Source organism: Pollicipes pollicipes, unplaced genomic scaffold, assembly GCF_011947565.3.
Source record: "Pollicipes pollicipes isolate AB1234 unplaced genomic scaffold, Ppol_2.1 Scaffold_6686;HRSCAF=7923_pilon_pilon_pilon, whole genome shotgun sequence".
NCBI classification, from domain to species: Eukaryota; Metazoa; Arthropoda; class Thecostraca; order Pollicipedomorpha; family Pollicipedidae; genus Pollicipes; species Pollicipes pollicipes.
The window spans coordinates 37,022,902-37,043,501 of record NW_023596921.1 but is presented as its reverse complement, the minus strand read 5'-3'; the positions used below and the strand labels follow the sequence as shown (position 1 = coordinate 37,043,501).

The 20,600-nt window shown below is 56.5% G+C and overlaps 2 protein-coding genes and 1 non-coding gene across 5 annotated transcripts; 1 reads left to right on the top strand and 2 right to left on the bottom strand.

Moving 5' to 3' along the window:
• The first annotated feature begins 232 nt into the window (after window positions 1–232).
• LOC119107069 (RNA-binding protein 1) lies at window positions 233–5,558 on the top strand. Of its 3 annotated transcripts, XM_037230425.1 has the most exons (5): window positions 233–266; window positions 2,458–2,692; window positions 2,958–3,044; window positions 4,087–4,173; window positions 5,415–5,558. In XM_037230425.1, exons 2-5 carry the CDS (start codon window positions 2,487–2,489, stop codon window positions 5,431–5,433), a joined length of 399 nt encoding a protein of 132 aa, XP_037086320.1. In that variant the 5' UTR covers window positions 233–266; window positions 2,458–2,486; the 3' UTR covers window positions 5,434–5,558. The 3 variants fall into 3 exon arrangements, with proteins under 3 accessions (XP_037086320.1, XP_037086321.1, XP_037086319.1); XM_037230426.1 differs by lacking the exons at window positions 4,087–4,173; window positions 5,415–5,558 and adding an exon at window positions 3,240–3,955; XM_037230424.1 differs by lacking the exons at window positions 233–266; window positions 4,087–4,173; window positions 5,415–5,558 and having other exon boundaries at window positions 2,958–3,955.
• A 2,498-nt stretch (window positions 5,559–8,056) lies between these two features.
• Window positions 8,057–20,503, bottom strand: LOC119107068 (transmembrane protein KIAA1109 homolog). The gene is made up of 13 exons (XM_037230422.1): window positions 20,226–20,503; window positions 19,691–19,804; window positions 19,101–19,259; window positions 16,009–16,162; window positions 14,308–14,465; window positions 13,745–13,937; window positions 13,024–13,253; window positions 12,346–12,621; window positions 11,623–11,768; window positions 10,970–11,225; window positions 10,353–10,513; window positions 9,794–9,993; window positions 8,057–9,267 (listed from the first exon to the last, which is right to left on the bottom strand). Exons 2-13 carry the CDS (start codon window positions 19,764–19,766, stop codon window positions 9,081–9,083), a joined length of 2,196 nt encoding a protein of 731 aa, XP_037086317.1. The 5' UTR covers window positions 19,767–19,804; window positions 20,226–20,503; the 3' UTR covers window positions 8,057–9,080.
• Window positions 15,258–15,398, bottom strand: LOC119108744 (U4 spliceosomal RNA). The gene has a single exon (XR_005095351.1). It is a non-coding gene; the product is annotated as a U4 spliceosomal RNA (small nuclear RNA).
• Window positions 20,504–20,600: the final 97 nt, after the last annotated feature.

Below are 20,600 nucleotides of genomic sequence, written 5' to 3'. Positions count from 1 at the left end.
GAGACATTTATTGCGCTTTCGAGACAGTATTCATGATGTTGTTGACACGTCAAAAAGAGAAGCAAGGGCGCTTTATTCTTGGGATTACTGGCTATGTGTGTTAATATAGAGAAACGTAATTTTTTTATAACAAAGTCTAATAGATAATTTTTTTACAAAACAACTGCTTGCTATTTTGTTGCTAACCATATGACCATCAAATGTGCAATGCGCACTAGCCCATTGACGCGCAAAGGTTACGGCAGCCATTGTTGTGCGCCTTTCTGGTACGTGTGTCGGCGTCCGATTGTGGTTCGTTTTATCTGTATGTTATGTTATCTGGGAAGCACATATACCCTGCATGAGTATAAGATAATGGTAGTAGTGAGGTCAAGTTAAATGAGTGCAGTGGCGTGAATGCTGTGGATGGTATCTCGGTTGGCCACATGCCAATCTTGCGAAAAATCCGGCCGCAGCCGGACGCCGAAATGCGACATCGGTGTCCATGATGCACGGGCTGTTTCTGCCTGAAATTACCCTTTAGACATAAATATTTTCCAACCGTGTGTGTGGGTTGACAGGTATCTTTTGTTTGAAGAGCATTGTACATGTGTAATCTTCTGTGAGGTAGCAAATATTGTAAATGGCATCAGGTGCATCTACACTCATTCCTTCAAACTTCAATATTTACAATAGCGAATGTCAGCATGCTCCAGAGATACAGCATTCTTGACGTGCAGCCACCATTGTTGTGATGTAATCAACTAGTCAACATGTAATTGCTGTGAGGATACATCATTTTAAAGAAAGTATGAAAAAATGGAGTTTAACCCAATGTAACCTTACCTAACCTTACCAAACTTACTAATTTGATGAAACCTAACTAAACATAATAGCCTAACTTAATTTAGCATAACTTATCTGTAGCATTGTTGCCTGACATCCCCCCCACCCTCCACTCAATCCCCTGCAACCTATGTCCTATTAGTGTTAGTGCCATCAATGTGACATCAAGATGTTTGAACAGCCTCTGCCATTCATGTAGTGGTCATGATATTTGAAGGGTAAGATAATATGATGTCCATGAAATGTTCATGTTTTATGAATGTTTATAGTGTAATATCTTGAAATAATCAATTGGCAAACAATTTCATATTGCGGCATTAGATACCAATGTATACCGGGAGCTAATCATGGCTTCTTTACCCTGTAATTGATGGTAATTGTATTGAGCAAAAACTGCTCCTCAGATTTATGGTGTGCACATACTGGACACATGATATTGGCTCTATGATAGATATATTCCAAGAAGGGTTATTTTCAGCTGCCAGAACCAATGTAATGTGCCTGTGGTGTCATTGTCCTGACTGCATGCGCCAGGCTTAAGTGCATTTAAATTATTGGAAGGGAAGTTGTTGTAATATAACAAGCTGCCAGGAGACCTTGGCAAGAGCACCACCCATTGAAGGTACCAGTCACTTTGACCAGCAAGTCCATGCAACCGAGTGGTCGTATGTGGATGTGACATAGTTGGAAAACATCTTTTGATGTCAAGATTGTTATAGCCTGTAATTCATATGGTGTTTTGATTACTTGTAAGGCTGGAAATACCCTCTGTTGGATTGTACATAGCTGATTCATATGATTCTTGCACCATTCAAAATATTATTCTAGGCAACATAGCTATTCATTTTGTCCCATTCCTGTCAGCAGCAAAATCTGCAGATTTTTAGCACAACAGTTTAGTCATATAGCACACTGTCCAAGCACCCCAACTTTGTGATAGTGACAGCACACAAATTTCCCTCTGCCTGGACCTTTCATGACAGGCTTGTAGATAGAAGGTTTTAGGTTTAAAGGTTTTAGCTTTAGTGCTTTGATTACAACCACAGAGGAGCAGCTTTTTTGGACCATTGTCTGTCTGGCTTTGGCAGAAGCCTTGCTGTGTGTCATCTAATGTTATTGATCTTAATTACAGAGTGCACTTATTGATAATCAGTAATCAAAATTCTTAAGATTTTCCCAGTAGCAGAGTAAAATGTTCCAAAATAGAGTAAAAAAAATTCAGGTGTTGGGAGTCATCACACTTTTATTTAGTATATTGTTGGAGAATTACAGTACAAGAATGGTGTCCAACAAAGGGCCAATTTGTATACAGCAATTCATGTGAAAACACTGAATGAAAGAGACCATCAGTATTAAACATGACACATTGGAACAACACAGTCTGAGACTTAGACATAAAATACATGTGTATTATACAGGGGTGAGCAATCTGCAGAAGAATGGAGTGTTGCATAAGGTATTATGCATTCTACTTACATTAAGATCAGATGTACTATAGGCATAGCTGCAGCATAGTGTATTAAGATCAACTGTCCTGATGTCAAGGCTGGCCAATGCCAGCAAAGTTGCTTTTTTGCTTTCAAAGCTATCACTGTTTTTTTTACATTTTGATGTGGTTTGTAACATTTTCAGGGATTGTTCCTGTCTACACATCAGTAATCATGGCCACACGCAACTGGAACCTGGAGTGCAAGGTCTATGTTGGTAATCTTGGCAACAGTGCTGCCAAGAATGAGCTGGAGTCTGCATTCAGCAAGTATGGCAACTTGAGAAATGTCTGGATCGCGCGCAATCCGCCCGGCTTTGCGTTCGTCGAGTTCGAGGATCCGCGTGACGCCGAAGACGCCGTCCGCGGCCTGGATGGCACGTGAGTGGACCATCTTTGGGGCTCTCTGGCTCTCTGGTGTTTGTGCGGCATGTTTTGCTGGAGATAAATGGTCCTGATTGGTGCACCATTCATCTCATTCACACCTGATTGCCTCTCTTGGATGCGGGCCATTCTTCTGTCAAGGGGTCATTGTGACTAGTTTGTTTTGTTTACATAGATACAGGTACGTTGTCTAGTTCGTACCCGCGCATTGTGGAACGGCAGCACAGCGGGGGGCTGGGCTGAGCTCTGCGACCTCCCACAGCCGGCTTTGCGGTGAGCGGATTCGCGTTGAGATGTCGTCTGGCAAGAGTCGGAACCGCGGCGGCATGCGCGGCGGCGTGTCCAACAGGTCAGTGATGGGCGACGGCGCGCCTCCGCCGCCGCCGCCGCCGCCTGTCGGGATCGCAAACCAGTGTCATTGCCTTGAGCCGCGTGTGTGTGCGTGTGAAGCGGACCCCGGTCGGCGACAGGTGTGGACGCGCCGGCCTGTGTGCTGTGTATGGTTTGTGCGGCCACTCCCTAACGCGACGATGCCGTCTTACAGATCTCCAACTTCACTCTACCACCCCTTGCCTCCGCCCATCACACACGGCCTTGTGCGGGTCACGTGACGGTCAGGTGACCCTTGACCGGACGTGACCCGGCCCATCGTGGGACTCTCGGCTCACCCCCAACTTGCATCTCACACATCTCGTCGCATCGCGCCGTATCGTTCGTTATACGTAATTGGCTGCATTAGCTACGTACCTACTTGCTTCGTGGGCCGCTCATGCTCCGCTCCTCGACACTTCGCTCCCTCCGCTTAAATCCGAAGCAAGTAAGTATGCTCGTCGGCCGGTACGTGTGCGTTTGTTGGATGCTGTCGGAGAGGCGGGAGCCGTGTTGCCGTACCTGACACGCGAGTCACTGTCCTTTGAGGCGGGTGAGGTTCGCTAAGCCGTGTGGAGCGCTCATAAGCTGCCTGTTCCTGTCCTCTTGCGTGGGGCCCTGTGGGGAACAGGTCGTGCGTGACGTGAACCAATGACAACCGCTCGGGTCGTCTTTCAGAAGGTCCTGACGTCAACTCACACTTTAGAGCTGTCCGTTGTAGACACTTCACGTCTGTCCAGTATGATGATTGAAACAAAGCAACACGCCTCTCCCGGTGGGTTTGGAGCACTTGACACCAGTTCTCGTTTTCAGTTCGGATATTCACATTCCTTTGGGTCGTTGTTGCGCCAAAGTAAGGTCCATCCAAGCGCGCGACTGTCCCTGCGCGCCGCGCCGCGCCGCGCCGCGCCGCGCCGTGGCGAGCGGGCGCGGAGGTGTGTGCGCGAGCCGTGCGGACGGTGGCGTGCGCGCCCGTCCGGCGGGCCTGGCCGCCGTCTGACGCCGCTGGCCCGTGCGCGCAGGTCGCCCGGACGCCGCTCCGTGTCGCCGCGGCGCCGCTCGCGCAGCCGCAGTCCGCGCGGCTCGCCCGTCTACGACCGCTACAGGAGGTGAGAGATGGAGCGGAGGCTGGATAGAGGCTCGCGGCACGACAGCGAACTGAGACCAGCTGGCCCGGCCGGGCCCGGCGCGACAGACTACCGGCGGCTGGGGTGTCACTTTTTATGCTACGGAGGGTGGCCTACCCCCCCCCCCCCCCATGCTGACTTGAGCTCCCAATGATGACTTGGGCCCCCAATATTGCCCTGGCCCTTAATGCATATGAACAAAGAAGGAATCCTGGGCCAAATAACTAAATAAATGAATATATATATATATATATATATATATATATATATATATATATATTAACCATTGTAGCTATTAGTATGCTAGGTGGTCGGTAGCCTGGCACATCACTTGTAGCTTTGCAATAATTTTCCAAATAGTATCTTGTGGGTACCCAATGATTTTATCATACTAAGTTCTACATCTGTTAAGCCAGTCTGCATATGCTTGACAAGTTGTTTCAGATAATGCACCCAGATTGAGATCAAGTTTAATTGGCTGCAATATGTGACAGTATTTCAAAGTACAGATTGACCCAGAAATAAGTAACCGCACATTTCCCCAACAGTGGCAAATGTGTTTATTGCGTAATCGTGTTTGAGGTAGTTATGCAAACATGATCAGGTGATAGCAGCAGCCATCAGTGTTCCCTGACTTGTATTTCTCAGGTGTGTTTCTGTGACTTGTACCCCACTTGAAGCTTCTCATAACAACTCACACTGCTTGAAATGGAAGGCATTGCTCTGCAGGAAAACGGGCATGGATGTACAACATATTAAGGTTTTTTATTGTACTATTGAGGACGAAAACTCAAGTGGTCGAAATCAGGAAAGACATCAGGTTTTGGGAGAGGTCACAACCCTTTCAGCGGAGCCCCTGATTGATTTTGGAAAGCGGTGCCCCTGACTGATTTTATCTGGCTTTACTTCCATGTGCTGCGCAGGTGTGCAGGTGGTTTGCTGATGGCTTTATGGTGAACAACACCAGTGCATGTCCTGTATGTAAGGCACCCATATAAGCCTGCATGCTTTTACTTTGTCTAAAGCCATTTAAACTCATAGGCTCTGTGGTGAATGACACTAGTGTAATTCCTGATATGAGCAGGTACCCATCTGAATCAGTATGCCAAATAGGCGACGTGACTGCTCTACCGCCCTATCACCCAGCCACACCAGCCAAGGTCTCTTGTGCCAACATGGAAGATGTTGACGTTTCAAACTACCAACGTCTCCTATGTCGCCAGGTCGAACAGCCGCGACTAGAGATGGCGCCGCCGACAGCCGCGACTAGCGGTGGCGCCGCAGACGGCGGTGTAGCCGCCCGCCAGCGTCGGCCCGCCCCGCCGGCACCTCCTCCAGGCTCTGCCCTCTCCGTCCCCCTGCCCACTCGTGCAGCGTTCGTGGTAACCGCGCATAACGTGGTGTTCATACCCCCCCACCCCCCCCCCCCCCCCCCCCCCCCCCCCCCGAGAAAGGCGGCGCTGGTTTCGTGTCTTGCATACCTGCGATGTCTCGAATTTAATTGTGCGCGGCATGTGTTTGGTTGTGTGAGGGCAGGTGAAGATGTAGCCTTGGTGGCATTCCATTCCATATGTATTTCGAGTGCGCAGCGAAAATAAACGCTTTTCGAATTAATGTTACTTTTGAAACTCGCCGATGTCGGGTCAGTCTCCATGCCAAAGGGATCCATGAGCGCAAACACTCGCGGAGGCTCCCACGGTTGCTGTGCACGTTTGTTGGGTTTGTAACACCATGCGTATTTGATGCGACAGGGTACATCTGCTGCCCTAAATTGTAGAAACGTACGACGCGCATTTTCTTGAGCATCGTCGAGAGAGGTGCATCATCCGCGTCTTTTACTCCAGAGGTTCTCGAACGAATGCGTAGGTTGCCGTAACATCCCACCGCAGCGCGTTGACCATGTGTAGTGAATCCGCCCAAGGCGCTACGGTGTGGTGGTCAGTGTCGGCTAGCTGATCATAATCCCGCCGGCAGTAGCGCCGGGTGTCGTCTCTATGACGTCATTCGGGACCGTTCCGCCTGGACTGCGTGGCATCACGTGTGTCTAGTCATGGATAGCTAATGTGAGGGATCGAGTCGCGCCGCTCAAGCAAATACGTCAGACTCGTTATTTTCACTTCTAGGAAACGGGTCAGTCCAGCCTAGCCATCCATTTGGCCCGGAAACCAAAATTAATTATTCGGCTTCAATGATGGGCTGCCATCATCGACGTGGTTCCGTGCATGCCTTGGGTAGTCTCCGTCTCAGCATCAAACATGCATTGTTACGCTAGCCGAGTTCTGGGGTCGTAAGGCAACCCCGCGGTCTAGTAGGGTTATCCAACCAGCTCTGCCGTTCGCACATGGCATGTACATTTCTTATAGGATGGTCATTACGTAATATAACAACATTTTCGCCTTGCCTGGTCGTAGCTATTTCCCTTCGAGCATATGTAAAGCGTGCCGTCTGGTGCGGGGGCATTCGAAAAGTTGGGCTACGAGATTGAATGCATCACAAGTCTTGCCGTCGGTGCTGGTGGTTCGTACGGGCGCTGTAAGAGGTGGCTACTTGTAAACATGGTTGGGTGACTCGCTCAGCCATTTCCACCAAGTAGTCATTCACCAGTCTGCGACACTGGGAAATACAAGATTTCAATTCGGAAGACATATCTCTGATCGACTTACGTAATGCTTTGGCGTGAACCAAGGCTCTACTACAGGGTGCTGCATTTCAAACGTCAATTTTAAAAACGCTGCGAGACGTACACAACCTATTGATGGAAAAATTGTATCACGTTAATTAAACATTTGGACATTTTCATTTTTTGTGTTCATCTGTCTAGCAAGACGCCTCTGCGACGGGTCCCTGAACACCAACGCGCGAACGAACTCGAGCGCGCCGCCCCGAACTCCTGACTGACCCACACCTTAAAACCACCACGATGAAGCACCGCACCTCACCTGTTAGTGTCTGGCGAATGCGGTGTCTAGCCGCTGAGCGTAGGGATACAGGCTCGCAGCTCTAGCTCACAGATCACGAGGATTGAAAGACATCAAGCTTAATGGCCGGCGATTACAGCACCGCTGTCAGGTGGTGCATGCTTGGCCTGTTTTTAGTATTCTTGCTTGCGCGTTTGAAATTGACAGTTCAAGCGAGACGCCCACATCTGCTACACCGCTGCGAGACAAGTTAGCGGTGGTTACTCGGGAGTACGGATGTCCAGGTCTGTTAGCGGTGATTACTCAGGTGCACGGGCGTCCAGGTCTGTTAGCGGTGGTTACTCAGGTGTACGGATGTTCAGGTCTGGTGGCGGTGGTCATTCAGATGTATGGGTGTACAGGGTCTAGTAGCGGTAGTTACCCAAATGCACAGATGTCCAGGTCTGTTAGCGGCGGTTAATCAGGTGTATGGATGTTCAGGTCTGTTGGCGGTGGTTACTCATGTGTACGGATGTCCAGGTCTGTTAGTGGTGGTTATTCAGGTGTACAGGGTCTAGTAGCGGTGGTTGCTCAGGTGTACGGATGCCCAGGTCTGTTAGCGGTGGTTACTCAGGTGTACGGATGTCCAGGTCTGCTAGCGGTGGTTACTCAGGTGTGCGGATGTCCAGGTCTGTTAGCGGTGGTTACTCAGGTGTACGGATGTCCAGGTCTGCTAGCGGTGGTTACTCAGGTGTGCGGATGTCCAGGTCTGTTAGCGGTGGTTACTCAGGTGTGCGGATGTCCAGGTCTGCTAGCGGTGGTTACTCAGGTGTACGGATGTCCAGGTCTGGTAGCGGTGGTTACTCAGGTGTGCGGATGTCTAAGTCTGGCGTAAGCCACAAGGACACCAGTCCGGTGAGTTTATCTGCTCGTTCGCAGCAACAGCACACAAGCTTTGAATAATTCCGTATATATTAATACATTTTCCCGCCACACCGTTTGTTACATTGCATGCGACCCCTACTGACCCGCGATGGTTGCGTGGCACAGACTACCGTGTGGCGAGGAGGCGCACAGACGCGATTTGTTACCGTGCATCGCCCAGGGCATCGCTCACGGGTCGCCCGCGCGGCGAGCACGGAGTAGTAAAGCTTCTGTAGGCAACATTCCGGCCAGTGTCTTCAATACTGGGACTAGACATCCAATATCAGCTGCTCGACCGGACAAAATCGCACCCCAGCAGTTACGTAACAGACAGCACACCCGCCGCGCCTGTGTCGCGCCAGCCGATCGCGTGACGTCACAACACTATTGGAAGGGATGATGTGTAGCTGCAGCGGCGACGCGGCGGCGCGGGCCGTCTTCTGCTGGCGGAGATCGCGGCACCCACGCCGATACACTGAACGACACAATGGCTAGCTGACACGCTGCCCCCCGACAAACGGACAGACAGGCGGGACATCCCGCCCCGCGAGGGAGAGCCGCGTCACAGCCGTCCTCGCGCCGGGCGGCGCAGCGGCGACTCAAGTAACCGCCGGCCGACGCTGGACTGCGGCCATCTCGTATAAAGATCACCACACCCGCTGGCGCCGGTCAGCAACGCCGTCACAACCTCACTCTAACGAATCAAGCGTTATGGTAAGGTGCCGCGTGAGTTTAGAAAGCAGTCGCGGACATGAGAACAACAAAATCCGAGTGATCACAATACACGTATTAAATATCCTCCAATATCACTTCACAGCTGCGTTTGTGTCAAAACCGCACCGCGCGGCTCACAATGACAACACTAATCTCGATCGTTCACAGTCAACGACACCGCCTCACCACCCCACGTCCGTCAGTCCTCGATGCTTTTGTGCTCTAGAGATCTGCACGTCTTGCGATAAACGATGGGCCAGACCGAGGCTCCGCCCCGCCACGCCCTCCTCCAGGTGCGGTTGGCGGGTCGGGCGGGGCGAAGAGGGACGCCCCGCGGCTCCGCGCGCCGCCGCATCAGTGGCCCTCGCGCGTCACCTGCACCGTCTTCTCCACCAGCACGGCCAGCACCTTGTCCAGCGGGTCCATCGAGCCGCGCTGAAGCCACTTGGGGATGGTGCTGCGCGCGTGCCGAAAGCCCAGCTTGTTCAGGATGAAGTCCACGCCGTACGGCTCGATGCGACGCCCCGCCCATGACAACAGCCTGGCCAATCAGAGCACGTTCAGCACGCATGCCCCGCGCACGACACTGCCACAACTACAGCGCAGGCGAGACATCCCGCCATATCAGACAATACTCTCAACACCCACGCGTCCACGCACGCACACGGAAACGGCAAGCTGTTAGGAAGGTCGATGACACAATGAACCAGTAATTTTACACCCATAAAGTACCACCTCAACGCGCTGCTACGGCCCGGCCCGTTCACTGGATGACCAATCCTCATCCCAACTACTGGCGGCACTGGCCAACTGACTGGGGTCTCACCGGACAGTACGCTCCAGGTGTCAGGTGCAACACTGACGGTGCCTCACTCACCTGACGGTGGACTCCAGGTGCAACACTGACGGTGCCTCACTCACCTGACGGTGGACTCCAGGTGAAACACTGACGGTGCCTCACTCACCTGACGGTGGGTGCCAGGTGCCAGGGACGACATTGACGGTGCCTCACTCACCTGGCGGTGGGCTCCAGGTGCCAGGGACGACACTGGCGGTGCCCCACTCACCTGACGGTGGGCTCCAGGTGCCAGGTGCGACACTCGAACTCGCGCCAGTCCTGCTGCAGCATCTGTGTGGGGTCATTGACCTTGTGCTCGCCGTCGGACGCGGTGAGCGAGGCGCTCGGCCGGGCGGCGGCGGCCACTCCGTTCGCCGCCGCCGCCATCGCCGGCACCGACGGTGTCGGGTCGGGCCGGTTCTTGGAGGGCTGTGGCGCGGGCGGTGCTGGTTAGGCAAAGTCGGACTAAACACGCCCGGCGAGCTCGCCCCCGCTGGTGGTAACGCACCCCACAGACGTGCGGAAAGGCGTTCGCTGTTGGCGTTTCAAGGGGCGTGTAGCAGCTCCGTGAAGAATTTAAGTGTTAAGTGTCCCTGATGGCATTAAAGGCTGACTGAAGCTCGTTCATCACGATCACACAACTGCTTACGTATACGGCTCAGCAACAACAAAATCATAGCAACAGTGACATGCCTGATATGCCGGCTATAAACAGCAGGCGCCGGTTTGTGTCAGTTTGGTGGCGCCTGGCTGTGATAAGGCGGCGGGCGCGTGCGTCGCAGGCGCACCTGTTTGTCGGAGGCGCGAGAGCGGCCGGCACCGTCCGGCTGGCGGCTGATGTACGTGTCGATCAGGTCGTGCAGAAAGAAAAAGTTCTCGGCGTCCGTCGTCACGAAGATGTGGTCCTCAAACTCGGTCACGAAGCTGCACACCACCACCGGCTTGGGAGCTGCGGACGGCCGGACCACGTCAGTTCCAGGGACGAGTCGCAGACCTGCGTTCGCTGACCGATCATTTCAAGGCAGTAGCATCGACCCTAGTTGCGGATCCACGCAACTTTACACCATGTACCAAAGCAACTTAGTGCATTAACATCCCCTGATCCGCCCGCCACGTCGCCTGCTGACTCTGACCCGTCTCTCTCCCGTGCGTCCCCCGGCGGCCTCGCGCCGGCCATGACCGCTGCCGACCCTGATCCGCTTCTTCTATGCCCCCCCTCCCCCCCCCCCCCCCGGCAGCCTTACACTGACGATGACCGCTACCGACCCTGACCCGGCCTTTTCACGTGCGTCCTCCTCCTCCCACCGGGCGGTCCCGCACCGGCCATGACCGCTGCCAACCCTGCCCCGCCTTCCCCCGTGCCCCCCCCCCCCCTCCGGCCAGCCCCGCACCGCCCGCAACGCACCGGCCATGTCGGGCTCGGCGCCCGTCTGCGTGTGCTCCGTCTTCAGATGCATCTGCATGGGTGGCAGGGCGAACACGATCTCGGCCGTGTGGTTGTGGTCGTGCAGCCGGGGCGTCTGCGGCGGCGGGCTGGCCTGGCCGGAGCGCGACTGGCGCCGCTCCCCGCTGCCGGCGCCGTCCGCCGCCGGCCGCTCCAGGCTCGGGAACCGGTCCACCTCGTCCAGCTCGCTCGTGCTGAACGTGTAGTGGAACCACTCCTGGCGGCGGGGCGGCGCGGTCACAGCGCTGGTCGCTGGCTCTTCAGGGCTGGGGAGCTGACACTTCGCTACATACCGAGCAACGCTTCAGCACGAGAGCATAGTGGCTGGCGGCTGGAACGGACTTGACGCAAGGAAGCAATTTCGAACACAAGTCATTACAAACATAAATGCATCTGCTGGTAATGTGCTTCCCTGTCCATCCATAGACCCCTTCCACCAGCCAGTGTGCCCAGCGGCCAACGGCAGGGAGCGACCCAAATGACGTCGAACGCAAGGTACATGCAAGACAACCCGAAGGCAGCCAAACCGAGCGCCGCAGCGACGGCTCCAAAGGGCGCCTCAGCACTAGTTCCAGCCAACGCCTCGGAGGCGGCCGGCTGGGCGGCGACCGTACCTGCATAGTTCGGAACTGCGGAGGGAACAGGATGGTGCGCGTGACGCGGCACACGGTGGCCATGCTGACGTGGCGCGCCGTCGGCTGGTGCGACAGCAGGCCCAGGCTGATCGACAGCGTCTCCACCACGTGCACGTCCGGCGGCACTGGCGACACGCGCGGACACGGCGCGTCAGGCGGCGTCAGGCGTCAGGCGTCAGGCGTCAGGAGTCAGGCGTCAGGCGGTCGTCTGACAGTCAGCAGTCATCAGTCGCACGGTCCGGGAATCGGCAGGCAGCGCAGAGCTAACATGACGGAGGACTGTCGGAACAGGATCACCGCGCGCTCTCAGAGTTGCAAACCGTAGCATTCAATAACACGTTTCCACGGTGCCCATTCTCTTTGAGTGGCACTCATGAATCGCTAAGACGACATGCAAGTCCCTTCCCGACCAGACAACCACCCGAACAAGAAGAAAACAAGACCCTGCAATGCAATAAACAATGCTATGAGCAAAACAATACTGACAAGGCGTGGTCGCCATTGTGATCCGAACTAAAGCGGTGGTTTATCCTCACCAAGCCCGTCTTTCCGGCACATCACTCGATGCCCGTCTTCATCTGCTGCCTCCTGGTGACTTTAAGACGCGCCTGGACCCCATCTCCGTCCTGCGGCGTCTCGCCGTCCGTCTCAGGCTCCCAGCTCTCGCTCGAGGCTGGGAGATCGGAAAGTCGACGGACTCACCTCCGGTCTCGATCTCCTGGCTCTCGGTCGAGAACGAGATGTTGGGCTCGCGCAGGCTGAAGAGCGCCCAGCTCTTCGACTTGAAGTTGAGGCCGTGGAAGCAGGCGAGAGAGATCGTCTGGCCGCGCATCTCGATGGTGCCGCCCAGCACGGTGCCCGAGGGCGGCAGGCGCGTCATGAACGTCTTCAGCTTGAGCCCGGCCACCAGGCGCAGCGCGTCGTGCCAGTGCCGGTGGTGGCGCGTGTCGCTCTGCTGTTGGGCCGTCTCCTGCAGCACTGCAGGAGCGCCACCGGCGGGTGAGCGGGCCGGACTTGATGCCTGAGTGGCGCGCAGGAGCGGCCACTTCGCCCCCTGGTGCGGGGCGGCCGCCCGGCCCGGCCGCCAGGGGGTGAGACAAAGGCAGGGAGTGATACCTGTTTCGTCACGCGCCCGCATAGCTCCAACTTGTTACTGTCTCTGCGAACTCGCGACACAACAGCCGTCTACAATGTCACCATAGCAAATTCCTTCCCCGTCAACAGATAAGTATTTCGGCATCCTCGCAATACAGAAAAGCGCGCAAAGCGACTAAACGACGACAAAGGTTGACATAACACACACAACAAACTCCATCAGCGCCGGGGGCTGCCCTGCTCGACGCCCCGCCCGGGACCGCGCCCGCATCCGGCTCAACGCACCCTCGGTAAGGCGGCGGTGTTTGGTAGTGCGGCGGCGCAGACTGGCCGACTTGGACGAGCTCGGCCGCTCGTTCAGACCGATTAGCACGCGGCGTGAGCTCTGGAACTGCTGTAGGAAGAACTCCTCCAGCTTGCTGTACATCTTGATCAGGTCGGTGGTTGTCGACTTGGAGATCATGAGCTGCATCTGGTCCCAGGACACCTCCGTGTGGATGAAGATCATGGCGGGCCTGTCGACGGACCGGCAGACATGTCCGTGGCTTAACAGACAAGCCAGCTCGCCAGGGCCGGTATCGCCACCTATCACTCCAAGTCATACTCAGTATTCGCTTGCCCGCCGCCCATCAGACAAAGCTCTAAACCCCAAGCGGCCACACCACGCCCAGAAAATTGACACGACTTCAAAGGCATTTACCAGCACAACTTCTCACAGAACCAGTAGATGGTCCGCAAGCACCACGCGAGTCCCCGCAAAACAACACGCCCATCTGAGCATCGGCTGCATCCCACAGCGGCCTGACAAGCACCGGCCGCATCCCACAGCGGCCCGACGAGCACCGGCCGTATCCCACAGCGGCCTGCCGAGCACCGGCCGCATCCCACAGCGGCCCGACGAGCACCGGCCGTATCCCACAGCGGCCCGACGAGCACCAGGCGCATCCCACAGCGGCCCGACGGACACCGGCCGCCAGCAGCCGTGTCTCCCTGCGCCGCGCCTCACCTCTTGGTGCCCTCGGCCTCGTTGTCGGCCATCTGGGCTGTGATCCGCCACTCGTCTCGCAGCGTGGCGTCCAGCGCCGACACGCGCCCCATCAGCACCGACGTGCCCATGTAGTCGAGCCGCAGCTCCAACGTCTGCAGCCGCAGCCCCACCGTGTGGCTGGGCTCCACGCCCGGGTCCTCCAGGATGCGCACTGCGCACGCCGGCGGGCCGGGCCGGTAAGCGGGAGACGGCCCCACACGCCGACCGCAGAGCAGGGACCAGCTCGGCGGCCGACACCATGCGCGCCCCGTGTGCGCGTCTGGGGCTGCTTACACGACTGGTACCAAGTCCGGAACGACTGATTGCGTTTGCATACAGCCACTCGGTTAATTCAACGATGCTTCACCGCGAGTACGTCCAGTTACACCCACTGAGAGAAATCTGGTAATGGGCAAATTAACATTTCAAGTACAACATGACGACATACGTGATCTCCAGGGCGAAATCACAACACGCGAGCGAACTCAGCACCGCTCGTCCTCCGACCACCGCCCAGGTTCACGGCCGCCGGCGACACTCACGGTAGGTGTCGATCTTGCCGACCTCGACGTTGCCGCCGACGATGCCGCCTTTGGCCTCGAGCGAGGAGCCGCCCAGGCCCAGCGAGATGAACATGTTCTTGTGGCCGGTGCTGCCGATCGAGAGCCGTCCCTCCGACGTGAAGCCGTTCGTTTGCCACCTGGAGTAGCGAGGCCAGTCAGAGGGTCAGTCAGAGCGTCAGTCGGAGGGTCAGTCAGAGCGTAAGTCAGATGGTTAGTCAGGGAGTCGGCCAAAGGGTCCGTCTGAGGGTCAGTTGAGCATCAGTCAGGTGGTAAGTCAGAGGGCCACTCAGAGGGTCGGCCAAAGGGTCCGTCTGAGGGTCAGTTGAGCATCAGCCAGGTGGTAAGTCAGAGGGTCACTCAGAGGGTCGGTCAGAGGACCCGTCAGCGTTCTTCAGGACAGTGCGTTTCGGATCATTAAAAAGAAACAAAACTTAACATGGGGCTCATAGCAGCACAATTAAAGCAGGTTGGCCGGGAGAACGCGGCAGAACAAGATCAAGAGAGATGTAGTCGGCGGCGGTCCGAGATACTATGGCCAAACCTGACTGGCTTCCGCCGGCCCCATGCCGCGCTGAATGTGAGGTAAGGTTTGTATAGAAGCAAATGCCGTATGGTCGGGATTTTTACACAGCTTTTTTACATTGCGAAGTCTGTTCCACTCGTCAGAGGGCAAAGGGCATAACGTGGGTCTCCATCTCATGCGCCGAAACTGGAGAAATGCGCAAAACTCTTTGGGAAGTACCTAAGAACATGTTTTGAACGGTGGACAGACGCCGAATAGCGGAAACGACAACGAAGAAAATCCAGCCCCTCCGCTCACTAACACAAAAGAGGTCACCATCCAATCATGACAAGCGACACCAGTACAAATTACAGCACAACATTCAACCAATTGCGTCGGGCCTCCTGTTCACCATGACATACATAGGGCCCCGTAAGGCCTGTCAAACATTGCCGTGGCCGACGGTATTTCACGTCGTCCCGGCGGGGTATTGGGTAAAGTTTTCAACTAGCAATAACAGCACCTCGGATAGACCTCATTGGTTACTGTATCGCCACTGCGCAAAGCTGACTTCCGACGCCTGGCCAAAGGGTATGTCTAAACCACTCCCCGTCTCTCGTGTGAGACATCACCTGCGTACCGGTCGCTGAACGGCTGGCAGCGGCCCTGCCAGCCGTCATCCGGACCAGAACGGATGCCGTTTTTGGCCCCTGTGATCTCCCACACTATGACGCGGTGCATTTGATGAATCTACAGCAATTGAGGTGTTTTGTTTCACTCCAAACGGGATAATGAACAGGAGCCATCTAGCGGCCGGGTCACACACTTCACCCCAATTATAACGCCCACCAGCGCCGCCTGGTGGCAATGACCTGCAGTAGTGCTTTCAGTTCGGCCAGCACTTGTTACCGATTACGACACGGCATCTGTGACGCGACGCCTACGACGAGGCCCCTGGTATGACACACGCCGAGCGGGACTCCTGCTCCAGCGCTCAGACTGACAGCCCCGCACCGCACCGGCCCGTAATACCAGACCACGCCACTCCGTAACACGGCCCCACAGGCTGTCACACGCTGTCATGGAATGTCACGTCGCCCTGTGCCAGTCCCCTTCATCCCCCCCCCCCTCCCACCTCCAGCCTGGTGTGCGGACGGCGCGCCGCGCGCCCCACTCACGTGACGTTTCCCATGACGTTGCCCATGTTCATGTGGACGTTCAGCTTGGTGAAGTTGACGGCGAAGAGCACGAGCGTCTCCCAGGAGGACGGCACGTTCACAGAGTTTCCGGTCGGCGGTAGCACGGGGTCCAGACTCAGCCGCCTCTGCAACACTGCGGAACACGGCGGCACGTGGTGTCACACAGCGTCACATGGTGGCACATGGTGCCGCCCTGCGTCACACGGTGTCACACTACATGGTGTCACACAGCGCCACACTGCATCACATGGTGCCACACAGCGTCCACGGCGTCGCACGGTATCCCATGGTGTCGTATGGCGAAAGACGGCGTCACATGTGTCACAGCATCGTGTGCCGTCACACACCGTGACCATAAATGCTGCATTGCTGTTACGTGGAGCCACACTCCGCTACCTCGCATTACATATACACATACTGATGCCTGGCGTCACGCGCTGTCTTGCGCCATAAGACACTACATGGCATAAATGGGCGTCGATCGACGTCACATGGTGTCACATGGTGTTGTCTGGCAACACCAGACCGCACCACTCCGTAACACGGCCCCACGTGTTGTCACACACTCCCATGAGGCGTCACGTCGCCCAGCGTCGCCTCAATCTCATGAAATGTCACGTCGCCCAGCGTCGCCTCAGTCTCATGAAATGTCACGTCGCCCAGCGTCGCCTCAATCTCATGAAATGTCACGTCGCCCAGCGTCGCCTCAGTATCATGAAATGTCACGTCGCCAGCGTCGCCTCAAATCTCATGAAATGTCACGTCGCCCAGCGTCGCCTCAATCTCATGAAATGTCACGTCGCCCAGCGTCGCCTCAATCTCATGAAATGTCACGTCGCCCAGCGTCGCCTCAATCTCATGAAATGTCACGTCGCCCAGCGTCGCCTCAATCTCATGAAATGTCACGTCGCCCAGCGTCGCCTCAGTCTCATGAAATGTCCACGTCGCCCAGCGTCGCCTCAGTCTCATGAAATGTCACGTCGCCCAGCGTCGCCTCAATCTCATGAAATGTCACGTCGCCCAGCGTCGCCTCAATCTCATGAAATGTTACGTCGCCCAGCGTCGCCCAATCTCATGAAATGTTACGTCGCCCAGCGTCGCCTCAGTCTCATGAAATGTCACGTCGCCCAGCGTCGCCTCAATCTCATGAAATGTCACGTCGCCCAGCGTCGCCTCAATCTCATGAAATGTCACGTCGCCCAGCGTCGCCTCAGTCTCATGAAATGTCACGTCGCCCAGCGTCGCCTCAATCTCATGAAATGTCACGTCGCCCAGCGTCGCCTCAGTCTCATGAAATGTCACGTCGCCCAGCGTCGCCTCAATCTCATGAAATGTCACGTCGCCCAGCGTCGCCTCAATCTCATGAATGTCACGTCGCCCAGCGTCGCCTCAGTCTCATGAAATGTCACGTCGCCCAGCGTCGCCTCAGTCTCATGAAAGTCACGTCGCCCAGCGTCGCCTCAATCTCATGAAATGTCACGTCGCCCAGCGTCGCCTCAGTCTCATGAAATGTCACGTCGCCCAGCGTCGCCTCAATCTCATGAAATGTCACGTCGCCCAGCGTCGCCTCAGTCTCATGAAATGTCACGTCGCCCAGCGTCGCCTCAATCTCATGAAATGTCACGTCGCCCAGCGTCGCCTCAGTCTCATGAAATGTCACGTCGCCCAGCGTCGCCTCAATCTCATGAAATGTCACGTCGCCCAGCGTCGCCTCAATCTCATGAAATGTCACGTCGCCCAGCGTCGCCTCAATCTCATGAAATGTCACGTCGCCCAGCGTCGCCTCAATCTCATGAAATGTCACGTCGCCCAGCGTCGCCTCAATCTCATGAAATGTTACGTCGCCCAGCGTCGCCTCAATCTCATGAAATGTCACGTCGCCCAGCGTCGCCTCAATCTCATGAAATGTTACGTCGCCCAGCGTCGCCTCAATCTCATGAAATGTTACGTCGCCCAGCGTCGCCTCAATCTCATGAGATGTTACGTCGCCCAGCGTCGCCCCACGGCACACATCTTCGCCAGAAGCCATGTCACCTGCCGTGTGTTAGCTGGCGTTACGTTACGCTACCACGCTGCATCTCATGGGCTTAAGCAGCATCACAAAACCCCACGATTCACCACAGGGCGGCAGCACTACGCGGCGTTATACGTCACATAACACGCGATTGACATTTTGCATGACATCACATATCGCCAAAGCGGCGGACAGCTCTGCGTAACGCCACGCGTCACAATGCGTCACAGTGCGCCCCGCCAAGGCTCGGTGAGGGCGTGGATAGCCTTTCTGACCACCGCCCGGCCACCAGCTGGGATGGCCGCCACACCGTGACGGGGAGGTGGATCTCACGTGCCACGTACGGTACCGACCCCTGGGGGACGGGGGGGGGGGGGGAGGGCGTCCAAGGACTGCAGTCCTGCACCACGGCCACATGCTTGCTGTCGTTGCTGCAGCGTTCCGCAGTACACTGGGTCACCACTCCATCTGTCACCCGGCAGTGTGCTGGGCCGGGATCTCCCCTATCACCAGTGCAATTGATCTATCCCTCTTACCGCGCCATTTGTCAAGCCTCTCCATGTATCTTACGATGCGGTGTGTTGCCTCCCATCCTTCCATGCAGTTTGTCTTGCCCTTCTTCCTCCTTCCCCATGCAGTTATCATCTCTCTCCACCCATCTCACCATGGGATTTGTCGAGTCTCTCGCTCTCACCGTGCAGTCTGTCGCCCCTCCGCACCCCTTCGCCGTGCAGTCCATCGCGTCCCCGCACCCTCTCACAGAGCAGTCTGTCGCGTCCCCGCACCCTCTCACAAAGCAATCTGTCGAGCCTCCGCACCCTTTTGCCGTGCAGTCTGTCGCCCCTCCGCACCCTCTCACCGTGCAGTCTGTCGAACCTCCGCACCCTTTCGCCGTGCAGTCTGTCGCCCCTCCGCACCCTCTTACCGTGCAGCCTGCCGAACCTCCGCACCCTTTCGCCGTGCAGTCTGTCGCCCCTCCGCACCCTGTCACCGTACAGTCTGTCGCCCCTCCGCACCGTCTCACCGTGCAGTCTGTCGCCCCTCCGCACCGTCTCACCGTGCAGTTTGCTGGGCCGTGGCCGGACCTCAGCGCCGCTACCGATGGGCGAGCGAGCCGGCGTCAGCTGCGAGCCGGCGCTGCCGTCGGCCGCGGGCTGCCGCTCCGGTGAGCTGGACCGCGCCACGTCCGCCGCGATCGTCGTGTCGCCCAGATCACCTGCCGCACGCGGAGCCGGCGGTCAGCGGACGGACGGACGGATGGACGGACGGACGGACGGATGTATGGACGGACAGATGGACGGACGGACAAACGGACGATACTGCTACTGGGGACAATGACCGTTATCACTCTTGGCATGTGCTGTGTGTAAATGGGTCCAGTGTTTTATCGTTTGCTTGTCCATTGTGTATTAAGAAATGGAACGTTGAACCCATTCTCCGTGAGTAGAATCTCCCTGACCTCGAGTATCCATCTTAGATAAACCATGGGGTAATCGTAGGTAGCACACACCTATTCACTTATTTACTCCTGAACCGAGAAGGGCCCGACCGCCGCCACATCATTTTTTTTGTTCTGAGGATTTGAAGATGACTGAAACAGACCCTGGAAGAGCTCGACTTAGCTCAGTGGACATGGAGGTCACTGACCGAGAAACATCCTGCGGACGATGGTGCGCCGGTACCAGGCCTTGGGGAAAGCCAGGATCTCCGTCAGGCGCCGCATGTCGTACTTGAAAGACGCCGAGCCCAGGTCGATCACGGCTGTCGGCAGACCGGCACGGCTCATCTCACGGGTCGAGGTCATGACTCAATGAGAAGCAGCAGCCGCGAGAGCATCGTAGTCCACATTCAGGGTGGCTTTGCACAGGCCACCACCACCACGGTCAACCGGGGTAGTGATATGCAGACGGTGCCCGAGCGATGCCCCAATGCCAGGGCTCACCGCGAGGTCATGCGATGTCGGGGATGATTGGCATTGTATCAATAAGTCCGGACGCACTCGCCTCGTTTCAGGCGTAACCAAAGGCGCACACAAAAAGGCAGGAAACACAGTGTCTGCGAATAACGGGCAGGACGCCGTCGATGCGTGAACAAACGCAGTCGTTTTGAAAGACAGCACAGAACCGCGGCCTGACACATCATGCAACTGCCATACGACAGGCTCAACTCCCTGGCAACTCACTCGAGAAGCGTACGATGGCCCTGCCGGCGTCCGTGCCGCTGCTGTCCAGGTCCAGCTTGCGCGAGCGCGACACGATAAACTGCACGAACTCGACCCGGACGCTGAGCGAGTCCTTGCGGTCGGTGTCGTTGAGCGGGCTGGTCACGTGGTCCTTGCCCGAGTACTTGTTGCCGTACGGGTGGAACACGTACAGCGAGAAGTCGGCCAGCACTCCGGTGACGCTGAGGCCGCCGGCGGGCGCGTCGGCCGGCTCGCGGGCCGAGCGGGCACCGCGCCGCCGCCCCGCCGCTGGCTCCCTGGCCGCCGGGGCAGCGGACGTCACTCACCGGCCAGACAGCGGTCACCCATCGACCAGACGGCAGTCACGCACCGGCC

Bases quoted from the DNA above. Each gene is read 5' to 3' on its own strand.
- LOC119107068 (XM_037230422.1), bottom strand. From the start codon at position 19,766: ATGCGGCGCCTGACGGAGATCCTGGCTTTCCCCAAGGCCTGGTACCGG. The intron at 11,769-12,345 runs GTGAGTCCGTCG...GCGTGTCGCCAG, and splicing joins CCAGGAGATCGAGACCGGAG to TGCCGCCGGACGTGCACGTG. The intron at 9,994-10,352 runs GTGCGCCTGCGA...CCCGCGCCACAG, and splicing joins CTCGCGCCTCCGACAAACAG to CCCTCCAAGAACCGGCCCGA.
- LOC119107069 (XM_037230424.1), top strand. From the start codon at position 2,487: ATGGCCACACGCAACTGGAACCTGGAGTGCAAGGTCTATGTTGGTAAT. The intron at 2,693-2,957 runs GTGAGTGGACCA...GACCTCCCACAG, and splicing joins GTCCGCGGCCTGGATGGCAC to CCGGCTTTGCGGTGAGCGGA.